This window comes from Rhinolophus sinicus, linkage group LG01, assembly GCF_036562045.2.
Source record: "Rhinolophus sinicus isolate RSC01 linkage group LG01, ASM3656204v1, whole genome shotgun sequence".
Classification (NCBI taxonomy): domain Eukaryota; kingdom Metazoa; phylum Chordata; class Mammalia; order Chiroptera; family Rhinolophidae; genus Rhinolophus; species Rhinolophus sinicus.
In genome coordinates, this window is record NC_133751.1 from 62,044,328 (window position 1) to 62,071,017 (window position 26,690).

The window sequence follows — 26,690 nt, forward strand, 5'->3', positions numbered from 1 at the left end:
GCCCGCTGTACGGGGGTCTCCGCAAATGCCCAAGCCTTAACCTGGGTCAGTCAAGACCAACGCTACCGAGGAACTGCAGGTAGCCGGCCGACCCACCTTACAATGGAAACACCTGACCTTTCCCAGAACGCCCGCCCTTCTAGCATTTCCGGCTCTCCCCAGATCTTCTTCCGGAACACTAGCTCCCGTTGGACTCCGCCCCTCCTCCACTCTTTAGAGTCCATTGGCTGTTTCTTTGAGGAAGCAGAGCATTTCCTGACGTTGATTGGTTTCCGTCGTTGTTGAGGGGTTAGTTACAAACAAGGCGTGTCTGGTCTCCCTGGAAACGCTCTGCCGATAGCCCTGATTGGTCCAAGTCCTAACCATCTTCCGTCCCAACTGGGAGTGGTTGAGTCCCTTCGCGGGGCGCGGCAGTGGTAGGTGTCGCGTTCGGGATTCCTGAGCTGACGTGGCTTAAATTTGGGAGGAGGGGGGCAACTGGAGCCTCTTACCGTAGCCTCTTCCAGGTGAGTGGGGGACGATCCCCAACTGCTCCCCGCTCCTTGAGTGTTTTAACGATCACCCCAGTCACAGGGCCCGCGGAGCTGCCGAAGCAGCCACACTCTGGTCCTTTTCTCCGCCGCGCCTCTCCTCTCCCTGATTCAGTCCGGGATCCGACCCTTCACCCGTCTCCCTTCATTTACCAGGCCTAGTTCTAGTCGTCCACGTATTTGCTGGCCGCGCCAAAGGGCTTCGGGGTCGCCCTGCGCGGCCTCGGGGCACATATGCGCGGTCTGCCTCCTCCATAGGACGTTTCTCCTCCGGGAGCGACAGAGAAAAGCGCTGGGGTCAGTCCTGCCCGCAAGGCCTTGTTCCCTGAGCGGCCTGCTTTGGCCGCCCTGGATACGCAGCAGCTGACCTCGGAAAGAACCTGCTGGGCCCCTGCACTCAGTCCCTAAACAAACTTACTGTCCGGAAGGGGAGGCGGGACCCAAACAAATCAAAGATCTTGAGGGCGGAGACCACAGAAACATTGGCGATATTAACATAAACTGGAGCCTGTCGAAAGATCCTGCTAAGGCGTTGCTGGGATGATACGGAGAGAGGGATGATCCTTGCGACTCCATCGGTATTAAAGTTCAGGAATCAGAGGTGGGCAGGCTGTTGGAGGAAAGGTACTCCTGAAGAGAGTTCTGGAGGGAAAAGAACTTGATTTGGTGGTATGAAGGGTGTTTATTCTGCATAACGCGAATAGTATTCAGGAGGTGAAGGGGAGGGTGAGCCTCTTGACAAAAGGAATATATTTGTCTGACTTATTTAAAGAGTTCCAGTTGGTCTGTGGGGAGAGGACAATTTAAGAGTGGGACAGAAGTACTTTCATTTTAGGAAATAGTTGGAAGCTTTCTGAGCTTTTATAGAATCTTACAGTTTCTCTCCTCACAGAGAGCCTGGAGGCCTTTCCCGAAGCATGAAGTAATTAAATTTGGATGGTCAGATGATTATGAATGGTCAAAACCAGAAAATGATCGTTTGGAAAATGGCAGGATTTGGTTATAGAATAGATATACAAAAAAGTTGAAGAGAACTCAAATTGCAGGCATTGTACACTGTGTCACAGCTTACTTTTCATCCCTTGACCATGGAATGACCATTAAATGCTTTCCTCTTTACTACATTAAATTTGACTTTTAAAGTAGTTCCAAACATTTTTAATTGCGCTCCCTATCAGTAAAACATTTTGAGTAAGCCACCTCCAAATACTGTATATTTTATGGATAATGTATAAATGGCACTGTAAACATATTACTTAGATTATAAAATATGCAAAAGCATATTTTAAAATGGATGAAAAAAAATCTTGCCCACTTTCTGGATGCTCCCAACCCAATTAGGAGTACATATAAAGGTGTTTCCTTATTTTTCAAGAAGGCTGCTTGCATCTCTGAGGACTTCCAGACTGGGTTTAAAACTTTTTTTTTTTTTGAGAACTTCCATTCTTCTGGGATGCACCCTCTCCTAAAAATAATCATCTGTAGGGGATAATTCTTTTTTCCTTCTGCTTGACTCTTAAAGATTCCCTTCTTTTTTTCCCCTTTGCATTAATGGATTATTTAAAGGAATGTTGGTTTTACTCTTGTTTGTAAAAAATAAATCATAAACTTCTCTAGGTTAACTACTGTTAGGAATATATTATTTGGGAAACATCTCACTACTAATCATTACATACCAGTCTGTTGTTAGGAACCACTATATAAGTGAAGCTTAGGTTCTATAATACTCTACTTTTAATTAAGCTATTTTAAAATAAGCAGCATGTGCTTTCAGTAGAATGAAATTTAATACAGATACAATATAAAACAAAAATATCTCCTGACCCATTTCCTCATTCCCCACATTTTGGAAGTAAGCACTATAAATAATTTCTTGGGGTTTTTTTCTTCAGAAACTTTTTTTATATGCTAAACACTATGGGAAAAAGAAATATTTTTTTAAATAATTTTTTTATTTTTCAATTACAGTTGACATACAATATTAGTTTCAGGTGTACAACATAGTGATTAGACATTTATATAACTTAGTGATTAGACAAAGTGATCACCCCAATAAATCTAGTACCCATCTGACACCATACATAGTTATTACAATATTATTGACTCTATTTCCTATGCTGTACTTTACATCGCCAAGACTACTGTGTAACCACCAATTAATCCCTTCCCCATTTTCACCCATCTCCCCAACCCCTCTCCCAGCTGGCAACCATCAAAATATTCTGTATCTCTGTGTCTGTTTGTGTTTTGTTTGTTCATTTATTTTTGTTCTTTAGATTCTACATGTAAGTGAAATCATGGCATTTGTCTTTCTCTGTCTAACTTACCCTTAGCATGTGTTTTGTGATCCCACTTAAGAGAGAGGACAAACACATGCTGTTGTGTCCCTTTCTTTTGCCTCTTAATACTATATTTATTTTTCCAAATCCTTAAGTATAAAACTACCTCATTTTTTAAAAAAGGGCTATACAGCATTCCCTTATAGAAATATCAATGTATTTAGCCTGTTCCCTCTTGGTGGGCATTTAGATCACTTCCAGTTATTGGCCATCACAAACACTGCTACAGTGAACATCTGTGTACGCATATCCTTGTGTCTTGCGTGAGCCTGGCTGTGATATATACACAATATGGAACTCTTTGGGGCCATACTGTTCTGAATCATTTCATTTTAGTGCATACAGTCCTCAAAAAAGTGCTTATGGAACTATAAATATATGTAAGTATATGAGCGCTCTCATGCATCCAGCCCTATTTTCAGCCTTAGTGACAAATGTTGGGTGATGAGGTGATTCAGAACACACATTGTCTCTTGTGTATCTCCACCAGCCAAGATGCTTTGTTGAGCTTTGTGACTGGGAAAATTACTTAACCTCAGTATGCCTTAGTTTACTCGCCTTAAAACGGGATATTGATAGTGCCTCCTCTTTCAAGACATAATAGAAAAATAATAGAAAATAATAGAAAAAGTGAAATAATGAGGGTAAATAAGTTATATGTGAAGTAATTAGAACAGTACTTATAGTACTATGTATATAAATTATAGGTATCATTTACTTCTACATTTAATGAAAATAGTAGTTTTTTGTGTCATGAAAAATAGTTTTCATTTTCTAATTGTAATTTATATCATAATATTGGATATGCTTTTTCCAGCTATATAGCACCACTTCCTATCAGCTCCTCAAACTGGTTTAGAATTACTTTGAGAGTTAAGGAATTAAGAAACACTACTGAGGCGCCACCAAATATGCATTAAATAAGTTTGAGGAGGGACCTGGAAATCGCATCATCTTCTGTGTTATTTCTTTAGGAAGTGTAATTTAAATTCCAAAGCAAATGGATGTCCACCCAGGCCCGAACTCACTATCTTCAGTTATGGTTTTCCTGTGCATTTTGTACTAAGCTCTCTGTGGTTAGGGACATGCTTTAGATTTCCTTTTATATTTTTGTGGCTCCTGGCATTATGCTCTACACCAGGTAGTTATTTTGAAAATAATTATGGCAGACAATAATTTATAGCAGTGAAGACTTTAAGAAAATAAGACTTACTGAATTTTAAGTACTACCTCAGCATTCAAGTGTCAAGATCCTGTGCAGGGTTTGTGGAAGGTAGGGCCAGCATTGACTTTGAGGGATTGTTTTATTTGCTCAGTGTTTTATTGAAGCTTTGCCTTGGCATGTAGCTCTTCTTTTTTTTATTTTCCCAAGTCGCTAGTCATAATTCTGGTGCTTTATAAAACAATAGCAAGAGCGTTGTTTGTCCAACAGTGACACATACTGCATACATGAGTTTATTACTGTGAGCATAAATATTTTCCCCTTTACTTATTTTTATATATGCATCTGCCCATTTCTGTCCTACAGTGAGCCTGACAGAGGGGGGAGATCTATCTTTCTTCATTTAGCTTTAGCATGGCAGCTTAGTGGCTCTTTTGCTCTTAAATTCCCACCCTTTGAGCAGCCTAAAGCGCTTAACTGCCTGAGATGCCCTTTCCATTCCATTTCCTTTTCCATGTTATTACTTGCATATCAATCACTATAGAAATTTCTCTTGAATCTTAGAGTCGTAATGCTGGGCATTAGAATGCTCCTTGTCAGTCTTCTTCATTTTAAGGTGAGGAAACTGTAAAGTGACTTAGCCGGTATAATACAACCTCTTGGTGTTGGAGCCAGGACTAAAAGTTCAGTTCCTGGCTGCCAATTTGGTACTCTTTCCAATATGCCGTCTGTTTTCTCATTGCTCTCTGAGATTGTTGAATCAGGCTGAGAAACTCCTCTTACTTTGACCTGAAATGGTACATCCCTGATACTGATCTTTTCTTTCTTCAAATATACATATTTTTAAATGGTTATGTAAGAAAAGTAACATATTTTCTATTTAAAGAGCTTTTTCTTCTTATTCAATAATGCTTAGTTAGCTGAGGGACTTTGAAATGTCTTAACTTCTCTGAGTGTCAGTTTTCCTCATCTATAAAATGGGGATGAAGACAATACCTACCTTGCAGATTTTGTGAGGATTAGAGAGAAATATATATAAAGTGGTACATATTGCTCAATAAGTATTACCATTAGTAGTATCGTCCTATGTTCATCTGCATGTGTCCTTTATGTACAATAATTTTTAGTAGGATGCTGATGGAGACACACTCTTTGAGGGAGGATGAATCAATGTCGTGTGGTAGTGGTGGATTGGGGTGGGGGTGGTTTTAGTTTGAAAAAAATATTGTTGGTCATTCTGGGTTGATAATCTCAGGTACATGGTGGTCTCTTTTAGTATGTAGCTTCAAGTCTTTAAATTGCAGATAAGCGCTCTTGGATTTTGGTTTTTTATATTTGTTCTGTACCTTTGCTTTGGTTTTCTTCAGGAAATTCATATTGCTCTATACCTACAATGTTTCTTATTTTGTCTTGATTCCTTTTTTTATTGCTTTTTCTTAAAAAATTTTTAAATAAACAAATTGTTAGTAGTAATTTTAGATTTACTACAGAAAATGTGCAAAGATAGTTCACAGTTCAGTATACCTCTCACCCAGTATTCCCTAATGTTAATATGTTACATTAGTAAAGTGCATTTGTCAAAACTAAGAAACCAACATTGATTCATTACTATTAACTAAACTTCATACTTTGTTCGAATTTCACTATTTCTCCATTAATTAATGCCCTTTTTCTGTTCCAGAATCAAATTGTAGAATATCACATTGCGTTTATTTCATTTCTTTTTTGCTTTTTTTTTGGTTTGAGATAATTGTAAAGTCACACTTGTAATAAATAATACTGAAAGATCCCTGTAAACTTTTTCCACTTTCCCTCAGGGTATCATTTTACAAAACTACTGTGTAATACCACAACCAGGATACTGACATTAATACATTCCTCAGTTTTATTTGTATCCTCGTGTGTGTGTGTGTGTGTGTGTGTGTGTGTGTGAATGTATAATAAGTGCTATACAATTTTATCACCTGTGTTGGTTCCATATCTACCACCATAGTTAAGATATTGTAGGGTTCCAGCACCACATTTATATTACCTTTTTTATAACTAAAACTACCTTCTACCCTCCGACTTCTGACCCCTCCCTAAGCACTGGCAACCAGTAATCTGTCCTCCATTTCTAAAATTTTGTCATTTCAAAAATATGTACATATGTAATTATGTAGAATGTAACCCTTTGGAATTTGCTTTTTTTTTTTTCATTCATAAATTCCTGAAGATTAAATTGTTGCGTGTATCAATAGTTTGTTCCCTTTAATTGCAGCACAGTATTCCACGGAATGTATATACCCTCATTTGTTTAACCATGTTGAAGGTTACTTGTTGAAGGACATCTTTTCTGAATCCAGTTTGGGACTCTTACAACTGAAGCGGCTATCAACATTCATATACAGGTTTTGTGTGAATTTAAGTTTTTATTTCTCTGTAATAAATGCTTAGGAGTAAAATTACTGGGTCATAAGGTAGTCGTATGTTTAGTTTATAGTTAATTTCCTTTTGATTTTTAAAATTATCCTTCATTTCAACTTTCTTTTTTTCTGAAGGCATGATTTGTTGTGGTTATTCATTTTCCTGTTTCTTGTAGTTTCATCTTCATTTCCAAAATGATTAAGATTATTTTCAATTATTTCGTGTGTTTCTTCTTCTGGGTTTTTCTATTTAGGGGTAAATTATAATTTTATTTCTTTTAATTCATTTGAAGTCAAAGAAAGCATCTTCTATGTATATGTTCAGCAAAGTTTGCAGTATAGAAAATGTTGAAAGTATCAGACGTAATTTTTCTTTAGTGAAAGTAAATGACACATATTTCCTTTCCCAGTGTTTGTGCTCTGCTGTTCATACATTCAGCAGTTAATACTTAACTCTTAATTTTTGTTAAGTAGGTATTAATATTGGAAGTAGATACTATTGTTTTAAGCTTTATTGAGATATAATTGACAAATAAAAATGTATTTATTTAAGTTGTATAATGTTTTGATATACATATACATTATTAAATGATTATTACAATCAAGCTAATTAATATATCCATCACTTCACATAGTTACTTTTTTATTGTGATGAGAACATTCAAGATTTACCCTCTTAGCAAATTGCAAGTACAATATATTAGGTTGGTGCAAAAGTAATTGCAGTTTAAAAGGTTAAAAATTACAATTGCAAAAACCCAATTACTTTTGTACCAACCTAATGGTATTATTAACTATAGTTACCTTGCTGTACATTAGATCCCCAGAACTTATTCATCCTATATAAGTAAAACTTTGTGCCTTTTGACAAACATCTCCCCATTTTCCTTGGCCCCTGGCAACCACTATTCCACTCTGCTTCTATAAGTTTTATTTTTCGTATATAAGTGAAATCTTGCAGTATTTGTCTTTCTGTACCTGGTTTATTTCACTTAGCATAATGCCCTTCAGGTTCATCCGCATTCTCTCAAATGACAGGATTTCCTTACATTTTTTAGGGCTGAATAATATTCCACTGTGTGTATAGACCACATTTCTTAATCCATTCATCTCTTGATGGACACTTAGGCTGATTCTATAATTTAGTCATTGTGAATGATGCTGCAATGAACATGGGAGTAGAGATATCGCTTCAAGATACAGATTTTATTTCCTTTGGCTATATACCCGGAAGTGGAATTGCTGTATCATATGGTAGTTCTATTTTTCGTTTTTTGAGGAAACTTCACACTGTTTTCCATAATAGCTATACCAATTTATATTCCCAACTACAGTGTACCAAGGATTCTCTTTTTTCCATGTCCACCACTTGTTACCATTTCTATTTTTAAGAATAGCCATTCTGATAGATATAAGGTGATATTATGATTTTGATTTGCATTTCCCTGAAGATTGGGGATGTTGAGCATTTTTCATTTACCTGTTGACCATTTGTGTATATTCTTTTAAGAAATGTCTGTCCAGATCCTTGACCATTTTTAAATTAGGTTGTTTTCTTGCTACTGAATTGTTTGAGTTCCTTATATATTTTAGATACTAATCCTTCATCAGATATATGGTTTACAGGTATTTTTTCAGTAGGTTGTCTGTTCATTCTGTTATTTCCTTTGCTGTGCCAGGAGCATTTCATTTTTTCAATTTTAAATAGGGATTAAATAGTCATGGAGATGTGAAGTACAGTGCCATAAGCACTTTAGTTGGATGCAGTCTTTGCTTTTGTTGTCTGTGCTTTTAGGATCATATCCAAGAAATGTTTGTTCAGACCAATGTCAAGAAGGTTTTTTCCTATGTTTTCTTCTACTTATTTTACAGTATTTTTCTTCTACTTAAATACAGTCAGGTCTTAACGTTTAAGTCTTTAATCCAGTTTGAGTTGATTTTTGTACATGGTGTGGAATGAAGGTCCAATTTCATTCTGCATGTGGATATCCAGTTTTCCCATCACCATTTATTGCAGGGACTGTGTTTTCCCTATTGTGTGTTCTTGGCAACTTTTTGAAGATTAATTGATGGTTATCATGTGGGTTTCTATCTATGCTTTCTATTCTGTTTCTTTGATCTATATGTCTATGTTACTGTCGCACAATTTTGATACTGCTGCCTCCAGCTTTGTTCATACTCAAGACTGCTTTGGCAATTTGGAGTCTTTTGTAGTTCCATATAGTTTTAGGATTTGTTTTCCTGTGGCAAAAGGCATTGTCCTAATAAACTTTAATTTTTAAAAAAAGGCATTGTAATTATAATTCGGACTGCACTTAATCTGTTGATTGCTTTAAGGGGAATATGAGGTAGGACAATTAAGTTCACAAACTCATCCTAGAAAAAGTGCTACATACCTCATTGCTGAATATCATTATCGTCACCCTTGAAGTACTCCCCTTGGGAAGCTATGCACTGTTGGCAGTGCCTAGTCCACCCTTCAAAGCAATTTTGAAACTCTTTCTGGAATGGCCATCAGAGCTGTTGTCGTATTACTCTTGATGCTCTGAATGTCATCAAAATGTCTTCCTTTCAATCTTTCCTTTATTTTCGGGTAAAGAAAGAAGTCATTGGGGGCCAGATCAGGTGAGTAGGGAGAGTATTGCAATACAGTTATTTGTTTACTGGCTAAAAACTCCCTCACAGACAGTGCCCTGTGAGCTGGCGCACTGTCGTGATGCAAGAGCCATGAATTGTTGGCAAAAAGTTCAGGGTGTCTTAACTTTTTCATGCAGCCTTTTCAGCACTTCCAAATAGTCAACTTGGTTAACTGTTTGTCCAGTTGGTACAAATTCGTAATGAATAATCCCTCTGATATCAAAAAAAGTTTAGCGACAACAGCAACAAGTTCTTGAACTTAATTGTCGGTCCTCATATATGTTTTAACAGTATTAATTCTTCAAATCCACGAACATGGATATATTTCTATTTATTTGTGTCTTCTTCAATTTCTTTATAATTTCAGTGTACAGGTCTTTCATCCCGGTGGTTAAATTTATTCCTATTTATTTTTTGATGCAATTATAAGTGGGATTGTTTTCTTTAAATTTTTTGATAGTTTGTTAGTATATAGAAATGCAATAGTTTTTGTGTACTGATTTTGTATCCTGCAACTTTACTGAATTTGTTTATTCTAACAGTTTTTGATAGAGGGTTTTCTCTATATAAGATCATTTCATCTAAAAACACTTCTTCCTTTCTGATTTGGATGCCTTGTTTCTTTTCCTTGCATAATTGCTCTGGCTAGGATTTCCAGTACTATATTGAATAGAAGTGCCTAGAATGAACATTATTGTCTTATTTCTGATTTTAAAGGAAAAGCTTTCAGCTTTTCACTGTTGAGTATGTTAGCTGTGGGCTTACCACATATGGGCTTTATTATTTTGAGGTACATCCCTTCTGTACCTAATTTGTTGAGAGTTTTTATCATAAGAGGATGTTGAATTTTGTCAAATGCTTTTTCTACATCTGTTGAAATGATTGTATGATATTTATCCTTCATTTTGTTGATATGGTTTATCACACTGATTGATTTCTAGATGTTGTACCATTCTTACATCCCAGGAATAAATCCTATTTGGTTATGGTGTACGATCCTTTTAATGTGCTGTTGAATTTAGTCTGCTAGTATTTTATTGAGGATTTTTGCATCTATGTTTATCAGGGATATTGGCCTAAAATTACCTTGCAGTGTTCTTGTCTGGATTCCATGTCAGGGTAATGCTGACATTGTAAAATGAATTAGAAAGTGTCCCTTCCTCTTCACTCTCTTGGACAAGTTTGAGAAGGATTAACATTAATTCTTCCTTAAATTTTGCTGGAAGTTATCACCAGTGAGGTCATCAAGTCCTGGGCATTTTTTTGTTGAGAGGTTTTTGATTACTAATTTAATCACCTTACTCATTATTGGTCTGGTCAGACTTTCTATTTCTTTATAATTCAGTCTTGGTTGTATATTCTAAGAATTTATCTGTTTCAGGTTGTACAATTTGTTGGTATATAATTGTTCAGCATAGTTTCTTACGATCCTTTGTATTTCTGTGGTATCTTTTTGAAGTCCCATCACTTGGTTATTTTATTTTATTTTTTTTGCTTGTTCTCAGTGTTATGTGAAAAATCTGAACATAAAGTGATTCCGTTTGGTAAGTTACGTTCCACTATGACTTTCTTTGATGAGTACAAATCTCTGTGCCTAATAAAGACTTTAGTTATGGTGTTCATTTCCTTCATTAATGGTTACTATAGAAAATTGACTCCAGCGTTGTAAAGAAAGTCAGTGTACTGATGAGTTCTGATTTTTACTGATTGTAGTTATGAGTCTCATAGCTTGAATGAGTGGTTATATATGGTCCCATGTACTTGTATATGACCCTTTGTTGCCCTTCCAATAGTTACATATGTAGGTATGTGTGGTCCTGTGTTACCCTCCTAGCAGTGGTTCTCTTTTTCCTTTCGTGTTTCACACATCTTTTCCAAATGCTGTGTGCTAGTTAAGTAATTATACAATATGGAGGTTCCTCAAAAAATTAAAAATAGAACTATCATGTGACCCAGTGATCCCACTTCTGGGTATTTGTGCGAAGAAATCCAAAACACTAATTTGAAAAGATGTATGTACCCCTATGTTCATTGCAGCTATTTACAATAGCCAAGATACGGAAACAACCTAGGTGTCCATCGATAGTTGAACAGGTAAAGAAGATTTCGCACATATATACAATGGAAAATTACTCAGCCATAAAGAAAGAATGAAATTTTGCCATTTGAACACCATGGCTGAACATAGAGGGTATTATGCTAAGTGAAATAAGTCAGACAGAGAATCACAAACATTTCACTTATATGTGAAATCTAAAAATATAGAACAAGTAAACAAAACAAAGCAAAAACAGACTTACAGATACAGAGGACGAATTGATGGCCACCAGTTTGGAGGGAGGTTTGAGGGATGGACGAAAGGAATTAAGAAGTACAAATTGCCAGTTATAAAAATAGTGACGGGGATTTGTAAAGTACAACATAGAGAGTATAGTCGATAATATAATAACTGTATTTATACTATATTCCAGAAGGGTACTCGCAGGGTGATCACTTCATAAGGTATATAAACGTCTAATTATTATGTTGTACATGTGAAACTAATATAATATTGTATGTCAACTGTAATGGAACAATTTAAAAACAAACAAACAAACAAACAAACAAAAAAAACCTTTATATCCTTTAGAGGGCTGACCAAAAAAAAAGAAGACAGCCTGTTATGGAAACAAAGGACTGAATACTTCTTTCTTAATTAAGGATCACAGCTGCCCTAAACACTATTACTACTCTGAGTAGAAGAAAACTAGGAGAGACTAGTTTTATTCAAATTCTTATTTTGTACAGCAGCTTTTTATAGTTCTCCCTGCTAAGGGTTTAAAAGCCAAATAAATAACTTTGTTTTCACAAAACATAAAATTTAGAATAGTCACTTATGCTAGTGCTATGCGCAGTCCAGTTCTGTTTTGATTTTTTCTATCAAAACATTAATATTCTCACTTTCGAGGAGTTTATGGAATGACAGTTGACACTGATATGAATGAATGAATGAATGAATGAATGAATGAATACATAACATACATACATACATACATACATACATATATACATACGTACGTACGTACATAAAGGATGTGTTGGTGTATGTGTCTATATTTTTAGGTTGCCTATTTCTTGAGTGATTTTTGTAGCTTGTATCTTTCAAGGAATTGGCCCATTTCATCTATCTTAATGAATTTATAGGCATAGGATTTATTTGTAGTTCCTTTTTCATGTATGTTAGAGCAATAGTTATGTCTCCTTTTTCATTTCTGATGTTGATAATTTTTGTCTTCTCTTTCTTGGTCAGCTTGACTGGAGCTTTATCAATTTTATCGATCATTTTAAAGAACCAACTTTTGGTTTTTCTGATTTTTCTCTACTTTTCTATTTTCAGTTTTATTAATTTGTTCCTCTAATCTTGATTTCTTTTTTTTCTGCTTACATTTTTTATTAAATTTATTGGGGTGACATTGGTTAATAAAATTATATAGGTTTCAAGTTGTACAGTTGTATAATACATCATCTATATATTGATTGCATTGTGTGTTCACCACCCAAAGTCAAATCTCCTTCTGTCACCATATATTTGACCTCCTTTACCCTCTTCTACTTACCCCCTCCATTTTAATTTGCTCTTCTTTTTCTAATATCCTACAAAAGCAGTATAAGTTGCTGATTTCAATCCTTCTTCCTTCTTTTCTACTATATGCATTTAATGTTATACATTTTGAACAATGGTAATAATTCAATTTTAATGAAACAACATAGTTTTTCAGGAAAGCTTCCTGAAAGATAGCACACACAAAGGAAAATTTTGGGGTTTATTTGACAAAGTAGGAGAGAATAGCAGTCTGGCAGAGAAAGGAATAGTTAGAATTTTATATTTGTGAATGAAAGTATGATGAAAGAAAAGGCATTAAAGATAACTTGTAAGGTACATTATTTCCCACTAAACAATTAGGTATTTGTGTTTTGTTTAAAAAATATTAGTGATAGTGATTAAAATCTCTGTGCCATTGCTACTGAAAAGTGTGTGACTACACTGTACATACTCAAATGCCTTTTCAAAGACATTGTCATGCTACAGTGTGTTTCTAATATATACTCATATCACCTGTACAGTTTTCTTACTTCACTTATAGATGATAGTTACTAATATAGGAAAAGCCTATATCCGGTATTTTACTGATTTTTATGTTTTCTTTTCCTGCAGAAATGCTGAGCCGATTATCAGGGTTAGCAAACGTTGTTTTGCATGAATTATCAGGAGATGATACTGATCAGAATATGAGGGCTTCCTTAGACCCTGTGAGTAGTTCTGTTCTGAATTAAACTGCTGAGACTTATGTCCCGTGTTCCTCTGAGGAAAAGAATTTAAAATAGAGGGGTGTGAGCAGCCTCCCTTGTGCTGGGTAGAAGAGAAGATTAAGAAAAATATTGAGACTTTATAAATGAACTTTCACCTCTAAGGTTGTAGCATAAGAGCCCTAGTGATAGGAATCAAGTCGTAGGTGAGATTGAAAAGATTTTTCTCATTTGTCCCCCTGAGCCTTGTGTTAACCTGTTTTAACTCCTCTTTGGGTATATATTCCGTTTCCATAGGAAAATTTCAAGGACAGATGGTGGAACTGGAGCACCTTTCCAGTTTGAGAGTATCAGTTCACTATTATAAATTCACCCACAGTTTCTCGTATAGATTGTGTTTTATGTTCTGAGGGCCACATTAAGAATCAAAAGAAGCACTTTAGTTTTCTGAAAAGGCAAACAGTACTGCCTAGTGGTTAGGAGAATTTTATTCATCTACTCTCAATTTTAAATTTTAAGTTTGGGACTTTTCCACTTAATGGTTTGTGATCTTTGCTTCCCTTTATTTTCCTCCTTGATAAAATTAGAATAATGAGACTGTAAATCAGATCATGTTTGTAAAATACTTAACATTTACAAAATACTCATTGTAATGGCTATGGTAATAATTATTATTGGATCAGAGTTGGAAAGATTTCCTGAGTAAGGATATGAGTTGGGATAAGATAAAGTTGAAATGAAGGAACTCCTGTTTGGAAGCAAATACCTTTTCTCTGGTGCATTGGCAACTTTTTATCTAAATACTAGGAATTACCTCAAGAGTCTGACATGGAATTTAATGATAAAACACAAGAGGATGTTTTGGAGCGCCTGGCTTATGCAGAGCAGTTGGTGGTGGAGCTAAAAGAAATCATTCGCCAGAAGGATATTGAACTGAAGCAGAAGGATGAAGTTCTACAGGTACCATTGTTTTCATCTTTTCTTGCCGAGTATTTGATTAAAGACAGACATAAAATTCACTTAGATTTTTTCTCTTCACTTAGATATTAAAGAATCTGATTCTTATTTCCCTGATACCGTAAGATGATGCCTGCTGAGAATAACTTGTTATGTTCCAGATTAGTGATGAGTAAACATTTATGTATTTATCGTCATTGTTCTCTGACAGGAAGAAAGACAAGCTGCCGATAACAAAATAAAAAAACTAAAACTTCATGCTAAGGCCAAATTAACTTCTCTGAATAAACACATAGAAGAAATGAAGGCACAAGGAGGGACTGCTTTGCCTGTGGAACCTCAGTCAGAGGAGCAACTCTCCAAGGTGTGGTGACTGGGTATAATGCATGTTTTCTGAGTGTGAGAGTCTTCCAATATAGATCTTCACTAATCACAAACATTTACGAAGCTGAAGTAATACAGCATTAAATGCTGTCCTTTCTTACTGAACTTGCAGTCTAGCTGGTCTGTGGGCCACAGGGAGAATAAAAGGCCAACAGGAAATGTGGAAATGAAATGCCAGTTGTGACTCAGACGTTCAGAGAATTAAAAAGGCTAATGGGAAGAAGTCAGTACTGAAACAAGGCATTTAGATAGGAGAGGCACATACCTTTCCAAGGAATTTCATCATTGGTTAGTAGATTAAACTAGATGGTCTCTAGCTTTCTTCCAGCTCTGAAATCTTAATTCAGTTACTTGATATAGAATATTCTGTGTCCTCATGTGACCACATGAGTAGTAGTGGTAGATTAAATTTTCATGCCCTGTAGGCTGAATCAGTTAGATTGCCTTGACCTCCTTGTAAGATGTGCTCTCTAGGTTTATGAGCACCACCAATAAAACGGTTGGAGGTTGGAGATAGAGAGGAGTAAGGCACGTGGTGCCTTTTGAGGAATAGAGCATTGTCCCAGTACTCATCCTTATTATCTTTCCTATGGTTCAACCCCAAATATTCACATTCAGCCAGCCATTAAGAGAACAACATTGGTGAATCTGGTATAGAATATATGGAGGCTGGTATATCACATGTGCACACTACAGCAGGCTTAGACTTCACGCTGCATAAGAAATATTTTTCTTTTTTTCTTTTTCACGTGATAATATTTATTTTTTAAATTAGTTTCAGGTGTACAAAACAATGTAATAACATTTATCATTTATATCCCTCACACAGTGACAACTCCCCTCCCTCCATCTACTGCCCCTCTAACATCGCACACAGCCATTACATTTCCACTGTCTCTATTCCTAATGCTGTACTCCACTTCTTGTAACTATATATATAAAATTATAGTTTTATTTCTTTAATTGCACCTTATTTTACCCTTGACCCACTGGTATTCTTATTCTCAATACTTTTAGTTCTTGGGAAATGAGGTTTTAATCGATTTTCTAGGGGTCACTAGTTAGCTCGCTAGTACCCTGGTTAGTCTTTCCTTTCTGGGTCTAATGCTCTGAAAACATTACTTTTCTGCATCGATAGTCTTATTTTACTTCTCAAAGGTTATTTTAGAAACTTCTCTCATTCTTCTGAAATAATTTCACCTTATGATTATTTTTTCTTACTTTTTTTGTTTCTCCTCTGGTAATTCTTCTTCACCTGGTTGTGGTAGCACCAACTTCTCTCACCCTTGTGTAGCTTTGTTTCTTCTAACTTTCCCTCTGCTATGTTGTTAGATTTTTAAATTATCCATTTTATACCCTGCCTTTTTTTTTTTTAAGTCCTGAGACTGTGAACAAATCAACATTTTATGGTGTCATTTCCTTCCTCTGTTAAATGAAAGGGTTAGATTAAATGATTTCTAAGTTCCAGCAGTCCTTTAACTATTGTGTAAACCCATTAAAGAGTTAGATAGTCTGTAGAAAATATCATTGAAGAAATGATGGCAATCTTCAGATGCTTGACCATGTGGAAGAAAGTGTGAAATTTTTCTAAAGTTCCAATAAGCAGACAAGGTTTGTTTGGGGGAGGGGTTGTGAATTCAATAGGGAGGCAGAATCTATTCAGTATGAAGAAAAGCTTTTGGGAAAAAAACAGACTGTTGAAAGATTTGGATTTCCTCTGACAGGTTCTTTTATAATGTTTTGCCCCTCAGTTAGCAGTTATGGCCTCTGGTTCTTCAAGGCAGTGAGACTATGCGTTTTCTATTAAGTTTGAGTGCTGGCGTGGTTCTGACTGGTTTTACCCTCAGACCAAAAACTATAACAATGGGAAACTTGGTGCTGTTTCTTCCAAGGATCAACTCCCCTCCAGTGTCATCCTGCTTTTGGTTGCTCTCCTCATTTTTAGATAGCTGTTTTTATTTCTTATCCAGAGTTCATAGCTGTGGTCTGAGCAAGGATGGGTGTGATAGGAGCTACTTGACCCTACTGAAACTGGAAAACCCTAAGATTTCTTCCTTGTTGTTAGGTCAGTTGTTATTTCTTGCTCCCATCACTTCGATAAAACTATAATCAAGTGGTTGTATAGGGCAAATTAGAGCAAAATATCAAATATATATTCATTGCAATTCTTCTAAATAAATGACTTTATCTCCTGCATTTTCAGCATGACAAGAGTTCTACAGAGGAAGAAGTAGAAGTAGAAAAGATAAAACATAAACTCCAGGAGAAGGAGGAACTAATTAGCAGTCTGCAAGCCCAACTTACCCAGGCACAGGCAGAGCAAGCTACACAGGTAGGGGTGTATGTCACCTCTCATGAAGTTAGCAAATCACTAAAGACCATTGGATTACTGTATGACAAATACAGTTTTTAGATGCCTCTATCAATTTCCTTCTTTCCTTCTTCCCTTTCTTACCTTCTCTTCCTTCCATTCCTTCTTTCCTAAGTCTAGTAATTTTACTAGACTATGCATTGGTGTTTGTCATTCTTGGTTGATGTTTGTAGATACCCATTATGCTCTTTCAATATATAGTTTCACATATTTTTATTTCACAAGAATTTCCTTGAATTATGTAGCTTGTAGTATTTTTGTCTGTTTTCTTTCTTAGGGACTTCTTTTATCCATATGTTCCATCTTTGATTTATCTTTAATATTTGTCACTTTAAATTCCTTTTTATCTCATTTTTTTAAAGTTTCTTCTTTTTTTAATTTCACTTAAGGTGTTCTATTTTGTGCGTTTTTTTATTTTTACTTTTGTGTTCCTTCTTGTTTTGTCTTCTTTTCCAAAATGATATTTCCTTGTACATCAAATTGTTCTTGAGTTCTGTTACCTCATTTCTGAGTTTTTCCAATTTTGATTTATATTGTTCTTTTATGTCTTGTATAATTTTCTTAATTTTTTAACACGCTTGAAGTAGATTGTAATTTTGATTTGTTTTTTGAGCATACCTCTGGTATGCTTTTATCACCTGTAAGTATAGTATTCTTATTCTATATCTTAGTTGTTGTTGTTTTTTTAATTAATTTTCCTTTCCTTTTGAAATGAGGCTTGGTTCAGGAAAGCTTTTTTGACTTAACAGACCTCTTTCTTCTGTTGGTTTTTGTGTTGTGTTCAAAGATATGGCAGCTAGATTTCTAAGATTTCCTGGCTTTCCTCCCCATACCCTTCACTTTGGTCTATGCCAGTATTGTCCAATAGTAATATAATGTAAGTCACATGTATAATTTAAAATTTTTTAATAACTACATTACAAAAGTTAAAGGAGAAACACATGAAATTAATTTAAATAGTATATTTCATTTAGCCCAATATTACACTTTCAAAATATTACCCTTTCAGTATTACTATAAAGAATAATTTTTCCCACCCCACAATGAAATTTTGGGGAAGTAGGCAAAGAATAGGGAGGGCCAGAGAGATTTGGGGAATCCTGGAGCAAGGGGGCTTATTGTTTCTCAGGGCATAGCCTGGGGAAACTGCAGCCCCTTTAGAGAAGTCAGACAGTCACTGTATTCAGTATGTAGAGCAGCCAGCTGTGGTTCATTGGAAGTGTCCGAAGGAGATGTCTCGGTAAATGAGCCTGTGCTAGCACCTCTGGTTTCCATGGCATGTGTGTGTCACCTAGGGAGTCAAGAATTTCTCATAGCAATGTGGAGGATGCACACATGCTCAGAGGACGGGAAGAGACATGGGGTCAGGACAAGGAGGCTGCAGAATATGGGGACTGTGTGACTGGAGCCCATTTCAAAAGTGGGTTCAAGTTGGAAACAGGTGGGGTCAGCCTCACTGCAGCAGGCTGCCCAGCCAGTGGGGACAAGCTAGACCAGAGCATGTAAATAGCAAAACATCTCTGCCTCAAATCTGCAAAAACTTAGAAAGCCTCAGGAGAGAGAAAAAAGATGTAAGTTATTGAGATTAGATCCTGAAGGAACTGAAATAATACCTGAGAAGCATTGGCTAAAACTGAAAGAGACTGAGTTATGTTCATTGATAAGTTGAAGACAGATGTTGTTTCTGTTGAGCGGACTCAAAAGCAAGATAAGATTCCTTGTAGAAAATAATTACCCTTTTTTGCAACTTTGAATTGCATGTGTCATCAGCCTTACTATATTTTTAATAATTTTTTCAGTCATTCAACTACTGTTTAATGATCATCTGCTATATACTAGTTATTCTGCTTATAACTCTTGCTGATGTTTTCAAAACCCTATTTGAAACACTCTCCCTGTGACCATATACTCTCTTGGAGACTCATGTAGGGCTCTTAAAGCCCAGTTTCTGAAAACCCAACTCTGTCTTTCCTTACAGCAGAGGATCCTTAGCCTTCATAATACCCACTTTAATATTTTCTGGGGATTTTTCAAGCAACTGACTTAAATAGAAGGTGTGGTAAGCCTATATATGTAAAAGTATATGATACAAGTTTGAAATTTGTATTAAGTCACATACACTTGGTTTCCCTTGCATTAGCTCTGTGGATCCCACCTCCTTTTCTGAATGTTAAGGCTAAAGCACTGGATAGAGCTTTCTTTGTAATGAAACTCAAAGATGGAAAGAAAAAAAAAATCATTGTGTATTATTTTACACTTTTTTCTGCACTAAGTCTGAAATTTGATATAGATTTTATGTTATGTCTCAATTTGGATGCTGTGTTTTCATTGCAAATAATTCATCTGTGTTTATTTCCAGTTGAGAAAATAGATTCATTTAATCATGTTGTTCCCAACATACCTAAAAACTTTCCAGTAACTGATAAGGGGTAAAACATCATTTTCCTTTAATATTTGCATCTACATTGAGAAACTGTTTCATGTTTCATTATTTTAGGAGAACAATTTGCATTTGAAAAGCGTATCAACTCCAAAGTTACATCTGTGAGAAATGAAAACATATGTTCATACAAAGACTTGTGTAAAATGTTCATAGATAGCATCTTTATTTGTCATAAGCAAAAACTTGAAACAACTCATGTCTATTGACAGATGAATACTTAAACAAACTATGGTATATCCATAGAATGGAATACTAAGAAATAAAATGGAATGAACTATGCATCAGTACTATGCCTTCATTTGCAACTTAAAAATGTGTCTAGATTTATTTTGAACTAAAAAAAAATTCAATTTTAAAGTAAGTATTTATATGTCAGTTTAATTACCAGCTATGATTTACATAGGTATTAACTGTTACTCATCCTGTCTGCATAGAGCATTAGAATAAACACATTGTTACAATGGTATTATACATAGATGTGTAGAAAGAAGGATCATTCAAACTGAATCAATCCATTGACACTGACTAGATAGGTGATGTGTTTATTATAATACTAGAAACCACATGCATACTTGTTACTTACAAGAGAATTCAACAGTATCTTACATGATGCAATAACGTGAAATGTAGCCATACCAAAACATAGTTGTATTTAGTGGGGAAAAAAATTATATTTCTTCAGTTTTTAAATACAAATTAATTAGAATTAAATAATGTTTATTAAACTCCTTATTAACATTAGGCATATTTCAAACCCTCTGTAGCCGCATGTGGATAGTTGATAATGAGTTAAATAGCACATGTATAGACATTCTTTTTCTTCTGTTTTGATTATCCCTATTCTGCTTAATTTTTATTTCATTCCTAGACATTTCTTAATGCAGGTCCATATCTAGGAAGGCAGCCCTCCTAAGTTAGTTTTGAGAGTTCAGAGGGGCTAGATTGTTTTAGCCTTTTATTCCTTCTTACTGGTGACCCTTGCATTTACCCAATATTGGGGAATGGGAAAGTCCTGCCAATTTAAGCTGCTGTTCTAAGATTGGGCAACTGTGCTTTCCGGTAAGTGCTTATTGGCTATTTTGGGGTTTTCCTGTTCTCAAGGCCAACAGACACTGCTCTGTTGTTTCCTCTGACACAGACTCTAATACCATTGCAGGTCTTGTGCCTTTTGGTGAGTTGTCCCTACCTGCTTGTATTTTTAGGGTTGGGGACTACCTTCCTAATACTGTAAATATTGTCCATGGGTTTGGTTTTGCTGTGTAGTTATACTGTCTCTATGTGAGAGACATTAAAGAACAGCTGCTATTGTTTCTGTCTTCCTCTGAAAAATACTTTGATAATTATTGTTTTAAAACTACAGTGCATGCAGTTCCCTTTTGTGTTAAGTGGAGAGTAGAAGGATATTGGTAGGTATTAGGTCAAACGAGAAAGGGAAGTGAAAGAATAGAGTGCTAATTCTTTTGATTAAATAATTTTTTTTTCCTTCTGTGTCTTCAGTTTGATAAGAGTTCAACAGAGATAGAAGAATTTTCAATGATGAAGCAACGGCTCCAAGAGAAGGAGGAACTCATTAGCTCTTTGCAAGCCCAGCTCAGCCAGACACAGGCAGAGCAAGCTGCTCAGGTAGGGTGCAAGGTACCTCATAATCATTAGAATAAAGAATCACAAAAGTCTAATGGGTTATTATTACATGACAAGTCAATTAGGAAAGTCACTTTTTAAAACCTTAGTAGATGAAAGTATGCTAGCTAGAATGTTGCAGTAGACATTAAAAGGGTTTGGTAGTAGAAGAAATTAGAAGTGTTATTTACCTTGATAAATTTGCCATATCCTAATTGATGATTGCTTCTTAGTTCTACAGGCCCAGAAATTTGATTTTACTTAGCACACAGAGATTCAGTCTCTTAGGAATGGACTCATGCTAATTCAAAAGACACTGATAGGTAAATTAAAAGAAATACAAATGATTAGGTCCATTCTTTCCCTATAATAAAATCTTTATAGGAAGTTACATTATAATCAGTAGATTACTTAGTATGTAATGAGAAAGTGGAATAGGTTATTTAATTCAATGTTAAATGGCACCAGTATGAGACATTCTTCATATTTTTTTCCTGCTACCAGGACCAGACTGTTTGGACTGGTTTAACTCTTCCTTTCTGACTATTTTTCTAGGTTTCCAGTTTGACCACCCACCCCTATGTTTTTCCTTTGGGGATGTTTTTCACTCATGAAACACTTTTTTTCCCTAAAGTGCCTTTGCACAATAGCTAATCTTACCCATCAGGTGTTTACTTTATTGATAACTTACAGTGTTACTAGTGCCTTCTGTCTGTGGATGGTCTGCGGCTAACATTACAATTAAAATTGTATGTCCTGAAATCCTTACTTTATTAGCTTTTATTGTGTTTTTTTAATGTACAAGCACTATATACAATGCAGGATAGAGAAATACAAAATACGAATTTATCCAAAAGTGGTTTAAAACATGGAAAACCAAGATATTTAAATGTTTTAACAGATCCATTATAATATAAGCCATTCAGAGTAAATGCACAGCAAACAAAGTATTTTGAGAAATGAAAGAGGTTACTGTGAATGTGACAACCAAGGAAGATTACATGGAAAAATTAGAGTTTAGGCAAAACTGTGATGGATAGATAATATTCTAGACAAGGTGAGGGAAGGTATTCTATTTGTGGAGAAGGATGTGAGCAGAGTCTCAGGAAAAAGAACATGGTACATTTATGTGAAAGGATGTATATATGTGTTTGACTAATGAAGGACTCCAGTGCCTGTATACTTGAAACAGGATTACAAGTTCTTAGTGATGTCAGAATTCAGATAACCAAAAATTTTTGAGATTTTTGTCCTACCTAGAAGGAAAGCCAAGGTTAATTCAAGGCATCATAAATTGAGAAATCAGCAATAGTTAAGGTCGGGTGTAAAAAGGGATTCCTAAGAGCTGGTAGTCATGCTTTACTAGAGATCTTAAGGAAATGAATAAACAGGCACTCACATACAAAATCTCAAAACAAAGCAACAGTGCTGATGCTGAGCAGCTCACAGTCACTCATTTTATTTCCATTTCATCCTGTTAAGAGCTGGTTACAAATGAGGGTGATCTAAAATCCTTCAAATAATGACAGCTGAACATAGCTGTCTGGGAAGGTGGTATGGGGTGGGAAGTACACCATGTTCTTTGGTAGAAGCAATTCTTTGAAAGTAAGTCTAGAAAGAAAGACTTGTATTTCCACTTGCAGAGAATGTTGAATAAGAGATCCATTAGTTTGAAGTTTGGCCTATAGGGCATGAGAAGTTCATTGAAAATTTTTAACCATGAGTATGAAATTGAAAGAAGTGTCTAGGGCTTAACGGAAATCTATCTTCACTTCATATATTTAAATATTCTAATCTCCTTAGAACTTAAAAAATATACCATGTTTCCCTGAAAATAAGACCGGGTCTTATATTAATTTTTGCTCCATGAGGGTTTATTTTCAGGGGATGTCTTATTTTTTCATGTACAACAGTCTACATTTATTCAAATATATACATTTCATCTTCTTGAGCATCGTCATAACGTACTAAATGCGTCTGTCTGGCGGAGATCTTAACTGGGGCTTATTTTCAGGGTAGGTCTTATTTTCAGGGAAACACGGTATGTACCAATTGTATATTTAAACATTTCTGTAACCGTGCAAATATAATTTTCAATCAAAATTTATATTTAGGCTGACTTCTGAATTTGATAATAGGCTTTCTGTCACATTTGGAAGTTACTGTCAGGCCTGTCTCTCTTCTAACATTCTCATCCTTGACATTCAAAATTTAATTTAAAAAGCCTATTGTCTGTCAGTTCTCAGTGTCTATCTTTTTGGAGAATAGTCTTTGAGTTTTGTTTGTGTGATATTTGGGGAGTGTAACTTGTATAGTTTCTCTGGTGTGTGTCTTTAGTTGAGTTCCATGCAGCAGGTGGTCCGAGAGAAAGATGCCCGCTTTGAAACACAGGTTCGTCTTCATGAAGATGAGCTTCTTCAGTTAGTAACCCAGGCAGATGTGGAAACAGAGATGCAACAGGTGTGTTGCTAAAACTTAGTAGAATGACTGTCATTTTGTTTAACATTTAATTAAATTGTCATAGCCACTTTTCTACCTTTACCCACTGCTCTTCACATGGTCTTAGCGTGCTCTTTAATTGGCTTCTTTTTGGTGGACTTGTTTCCTGTTGCATATTAATTTTTTATTTGTTCATGTCCTTACCTTGTCTCTTACCCCTTTAACCAGGTTGTTGGTACTCAAAAGCTGGGTTTAATTGGCAAATGTATGTATGTGGTAGTCAGAAATTGGCTTCTCTTTGGTTTGCTGATCATAGCTACTTTGTTCATTAAAAACCTGATCCAAAGCTTCAAATCAATGAAGCCAGTTTTAAACTTTCAAAAGATTAAAGATGAGGAGTGATTTTGAAGCCATAAAGTCTTTTATTAAATCAATAATTCTTTTTAAAAAAATTCGTTGAGTATATCTTGAAAATTGGCTTCACTGTTTTTGAGCTTATCATCTACGTACTAACAAAGGTATTTGTTTCTACTTAGTGTGTAGTGCAGTGTGGTACCTAAAGGCACGCCAGTGGTATTTCATGATTGATCTATCTAATTGTTTTGAGTAAAAACTTCAAAGTTCTAAGCAGTCCTTCAGAATACACCGCGAAATAAGGTTACGTTCAGAATACAGCACGTTTTAAAGTAGAATATTGATGTGCACATGTGTCATTGATTTAGTCATTCAACAAATGTTTATTGAGTGCATGTCACGTGCATGACACGAGAAGAGCAATGGTTCTTGCCTGCAGAGAATGTCCTCTGGTGAGTGAGATATACATGTACCTATGTATGTAGGTATAGGACATTGTATAACTTGCAAAATCAATGTGTCATTTCTTACTAAAAAGGCTCCCTAATTCAGAGACTTGCTGTGTCTCAGTTTGGTGGTTGTCAGTGCTCTGCAGGAGACATTTTTGGAGATGCTTTCTTGCTGCTGGATGGGGAGCATGGCATGCTGGTGTCCCACTCCTTAATCTGTCATCTTCCATATCCAGAAATCTTAAATGCACACAGCTCCATGACAGTTTGAAAGGTAAGCAGATAATGGTGCTCATTTGTTAGGACATTATATCTAAAACGTTTTCTTCTCAGAAATTGAGGGTGCTGCAGAGGAAGCTTGAAGAGCATGAAGAAGCCTTGCTGGGCCGGGCTCAGGTCGTGGACTTGCTGCAACAGGAGCTGACTGCTGCCGAACAGAGAAACCAGGTACCGCACTGTGATCTTTGCCGCCTGCCTTGGGAGTATTCATTTCTACTGTAGTTGGCCAGGCAGCAGCCAGAACATCCTACTATAAATCTTCAGATAATTGATGCCATTTATTCATTCTTTCAACACATTCCCTGTGCTTAAGTGGTAATGATACAGCGATGAGCAAAACAGATCCAAGTCTGTTATTGCTGCTCTTTTCCTTTGTTATTTTAGGCTAAGGTCCTCAAATCATCCTAGTTTCTCTAGAATTGTCATAGTTCTCTCTAGTGAGTTTCTTTTCTATTGGTTTTTCCCCTCTCTGTCTTGAATGGTCCTGTGCTTTATGTACTGTCCCTTCTTTCCTTGTTTTTGTTAGTTGACTTCCTGTTGGATTGAAATAATCCCATCATGCAATATTCCCTTGAATCTAAAGGTGATCAAGGATGCTGGTGTTCTGAAATCTTGAACTCTGTATCCCATTCCCTGACTGTAACCCATCATGTCATTCCCTTTCTTACACTGACCTTTATTCTCATTGAGTTCCTTTATCCTTTCGCTTTGTTCCTCTAGTATTTTTAGTTCCATTTTTTGGCTTCTCTCCTTTCCCGGTCTGCTACACCTGTGTTTGACCATTTGGACTACTCTTGTACCAGCCATGGATTCCCTGCCCTATCACATCCAAAAAGCCAAATCATAATATGGAATTGGTGCTACAGTTCACATTCTCTGCTTGTTCACCTGAGTGCAGCCTGCTGCTGGAGAAACTTCTTCCTAATTTTCAACTCTTCTTGAGAAACACGTTCTTTCTTGCATAGAAACATATCCCCATGTCTCCAATCCTAACAACACCCATACCCTATCTCTGAGGCCCCTCTCTGGCTCTCATTAGATCATCAGGTTCAAATCCCAGTTGTGCCACTTACTACATAGGTCCTGTATAGATAGGTACATATGTGTGACTTTTGATAAATTTCCCTTCTTCTGTGCTCTTTTTAATATCTTATAAGTATCACTTTCGTGGCCTCTATCATTTTACATTATAATGATCTGTTTAAGTGTGACTCTCCCACTGAACTCTGAGTTCCTTGGAGGCAGGAACTGGATTCATTCATTCATTCCTTCATTATTTATCAAGTGCCAGGTACTCAAGATAACCATATACTGTACTATGTGCTGGAAAGTAATGATGATAAAACAGACACAGTCCCTTTTCTTATTGAATTTATTTTGTATTGGGAAAGAGAGAAGTTCAAAGATAATGACACAAATAAATATATATGAATACAAACTGTCAAAAGTGTCAAGCAAAAATAGAGGGTCTTATGCAATTGTAGGTTTGGTCCTGAGTGTCTAACCCCATGCTTCACCTAGAAGAGGCACTTCACTATGCTTATTGAAATGAAAGAATGAATTTATAGTTTATGAGGCTTTGTCTTTTTTTTCTTAGATTCTCTCTCAACAGTTACAGCAGATGGAAGCTGAGCATAATACTTTAAGGAACACTGTGGAAACAGAAAGACAGGAGTCCAAGATTCTGATGGAAAAGATGGAACTTGAAGTGGCAGAGAGAAAATTATCCTTCCATAAACTGCAGGAAGAAATGCATCATCTACTGGGCCAGCTGGAGCAAGCAGGTCAAGCTCAGGCTGAACTACAGTCCCGGTGCAGTGCTTTGGAGCAGAAGCACAAAGCGGAAATGGAAGAGAAGACCTCTCACATTTTGAGTCTTCAAAAGACTGAGCAAGAACTGCACTCTGCCTGTGATGCTCTAAAGGATGAAAATTCAAAGCTTCTCCAAGATAAGAGCGAACAGGCCGTTCATTCAGCCCGGACGATTCAGCAGCTGGAAGGTCAGTCAGTGTTTGATTGCTTTTGAAGCCCACT

The 26,690-nt window shown here is 36.1% G+C and overlaps 1 protein-coding gene across 9 annotated transcripts in view; it reads left to right on the forward strand.

The window, feature by feature from the left end:
- The first annotated feature begins 360 nt into the window (after positions 1-360).
- The window catches only part of GOLGB1 (golgin B1), a 73,580-nt gene continuing 47,250 nt past the window's right edge, over positions 361-26,690 (forward strand). For 2 of the 9 annotated variants that reach the window (XR_012495990.1, XM_019729616.2), the window contains exons 1-10: positions 379-506; positions 6,292-6,421; positions 13,269-13,363; positions 14,168-14,320; positions 14,529-14,681; positions 16,905-17,033; positions 21,013-21,138; positions 23,473-23,595; positions 24,711-24,824; positions 26,254-26,656. Coding sequence is in view for 8 of the 9 variants with exons in the window: in XM_019729616.2 (XP_019585175.2) it covers positions 13,271-13,363; positions 14,168-14,320; positions 14,529-14,681; positions 16,905-17,033; positions 21,013-21,138; positions 23,473-23,595; positions 24,711-24,824; positions 26,254-26,656 (1,294 nt within the window). In the remaining variant the exon portion in view is untranslated. Of the gene's footprint in view, positions 507-6,291; positions 6,422-13,268; positions 13,364-14,167; positions 14,321-14,528; positions 14,682-16,904; positions 17,034-21,012; positions 21,139-23,472; positions 23,596-24,710; positions 24,825-26,253; positions 26,657-26,690 lie in introns of all 9 variants that reach the window. The other 7 variants (XM_019729620.2, XM_019729617.2, XM_019729619.2 and 4 more) reach the window with 7 other exon arrangements.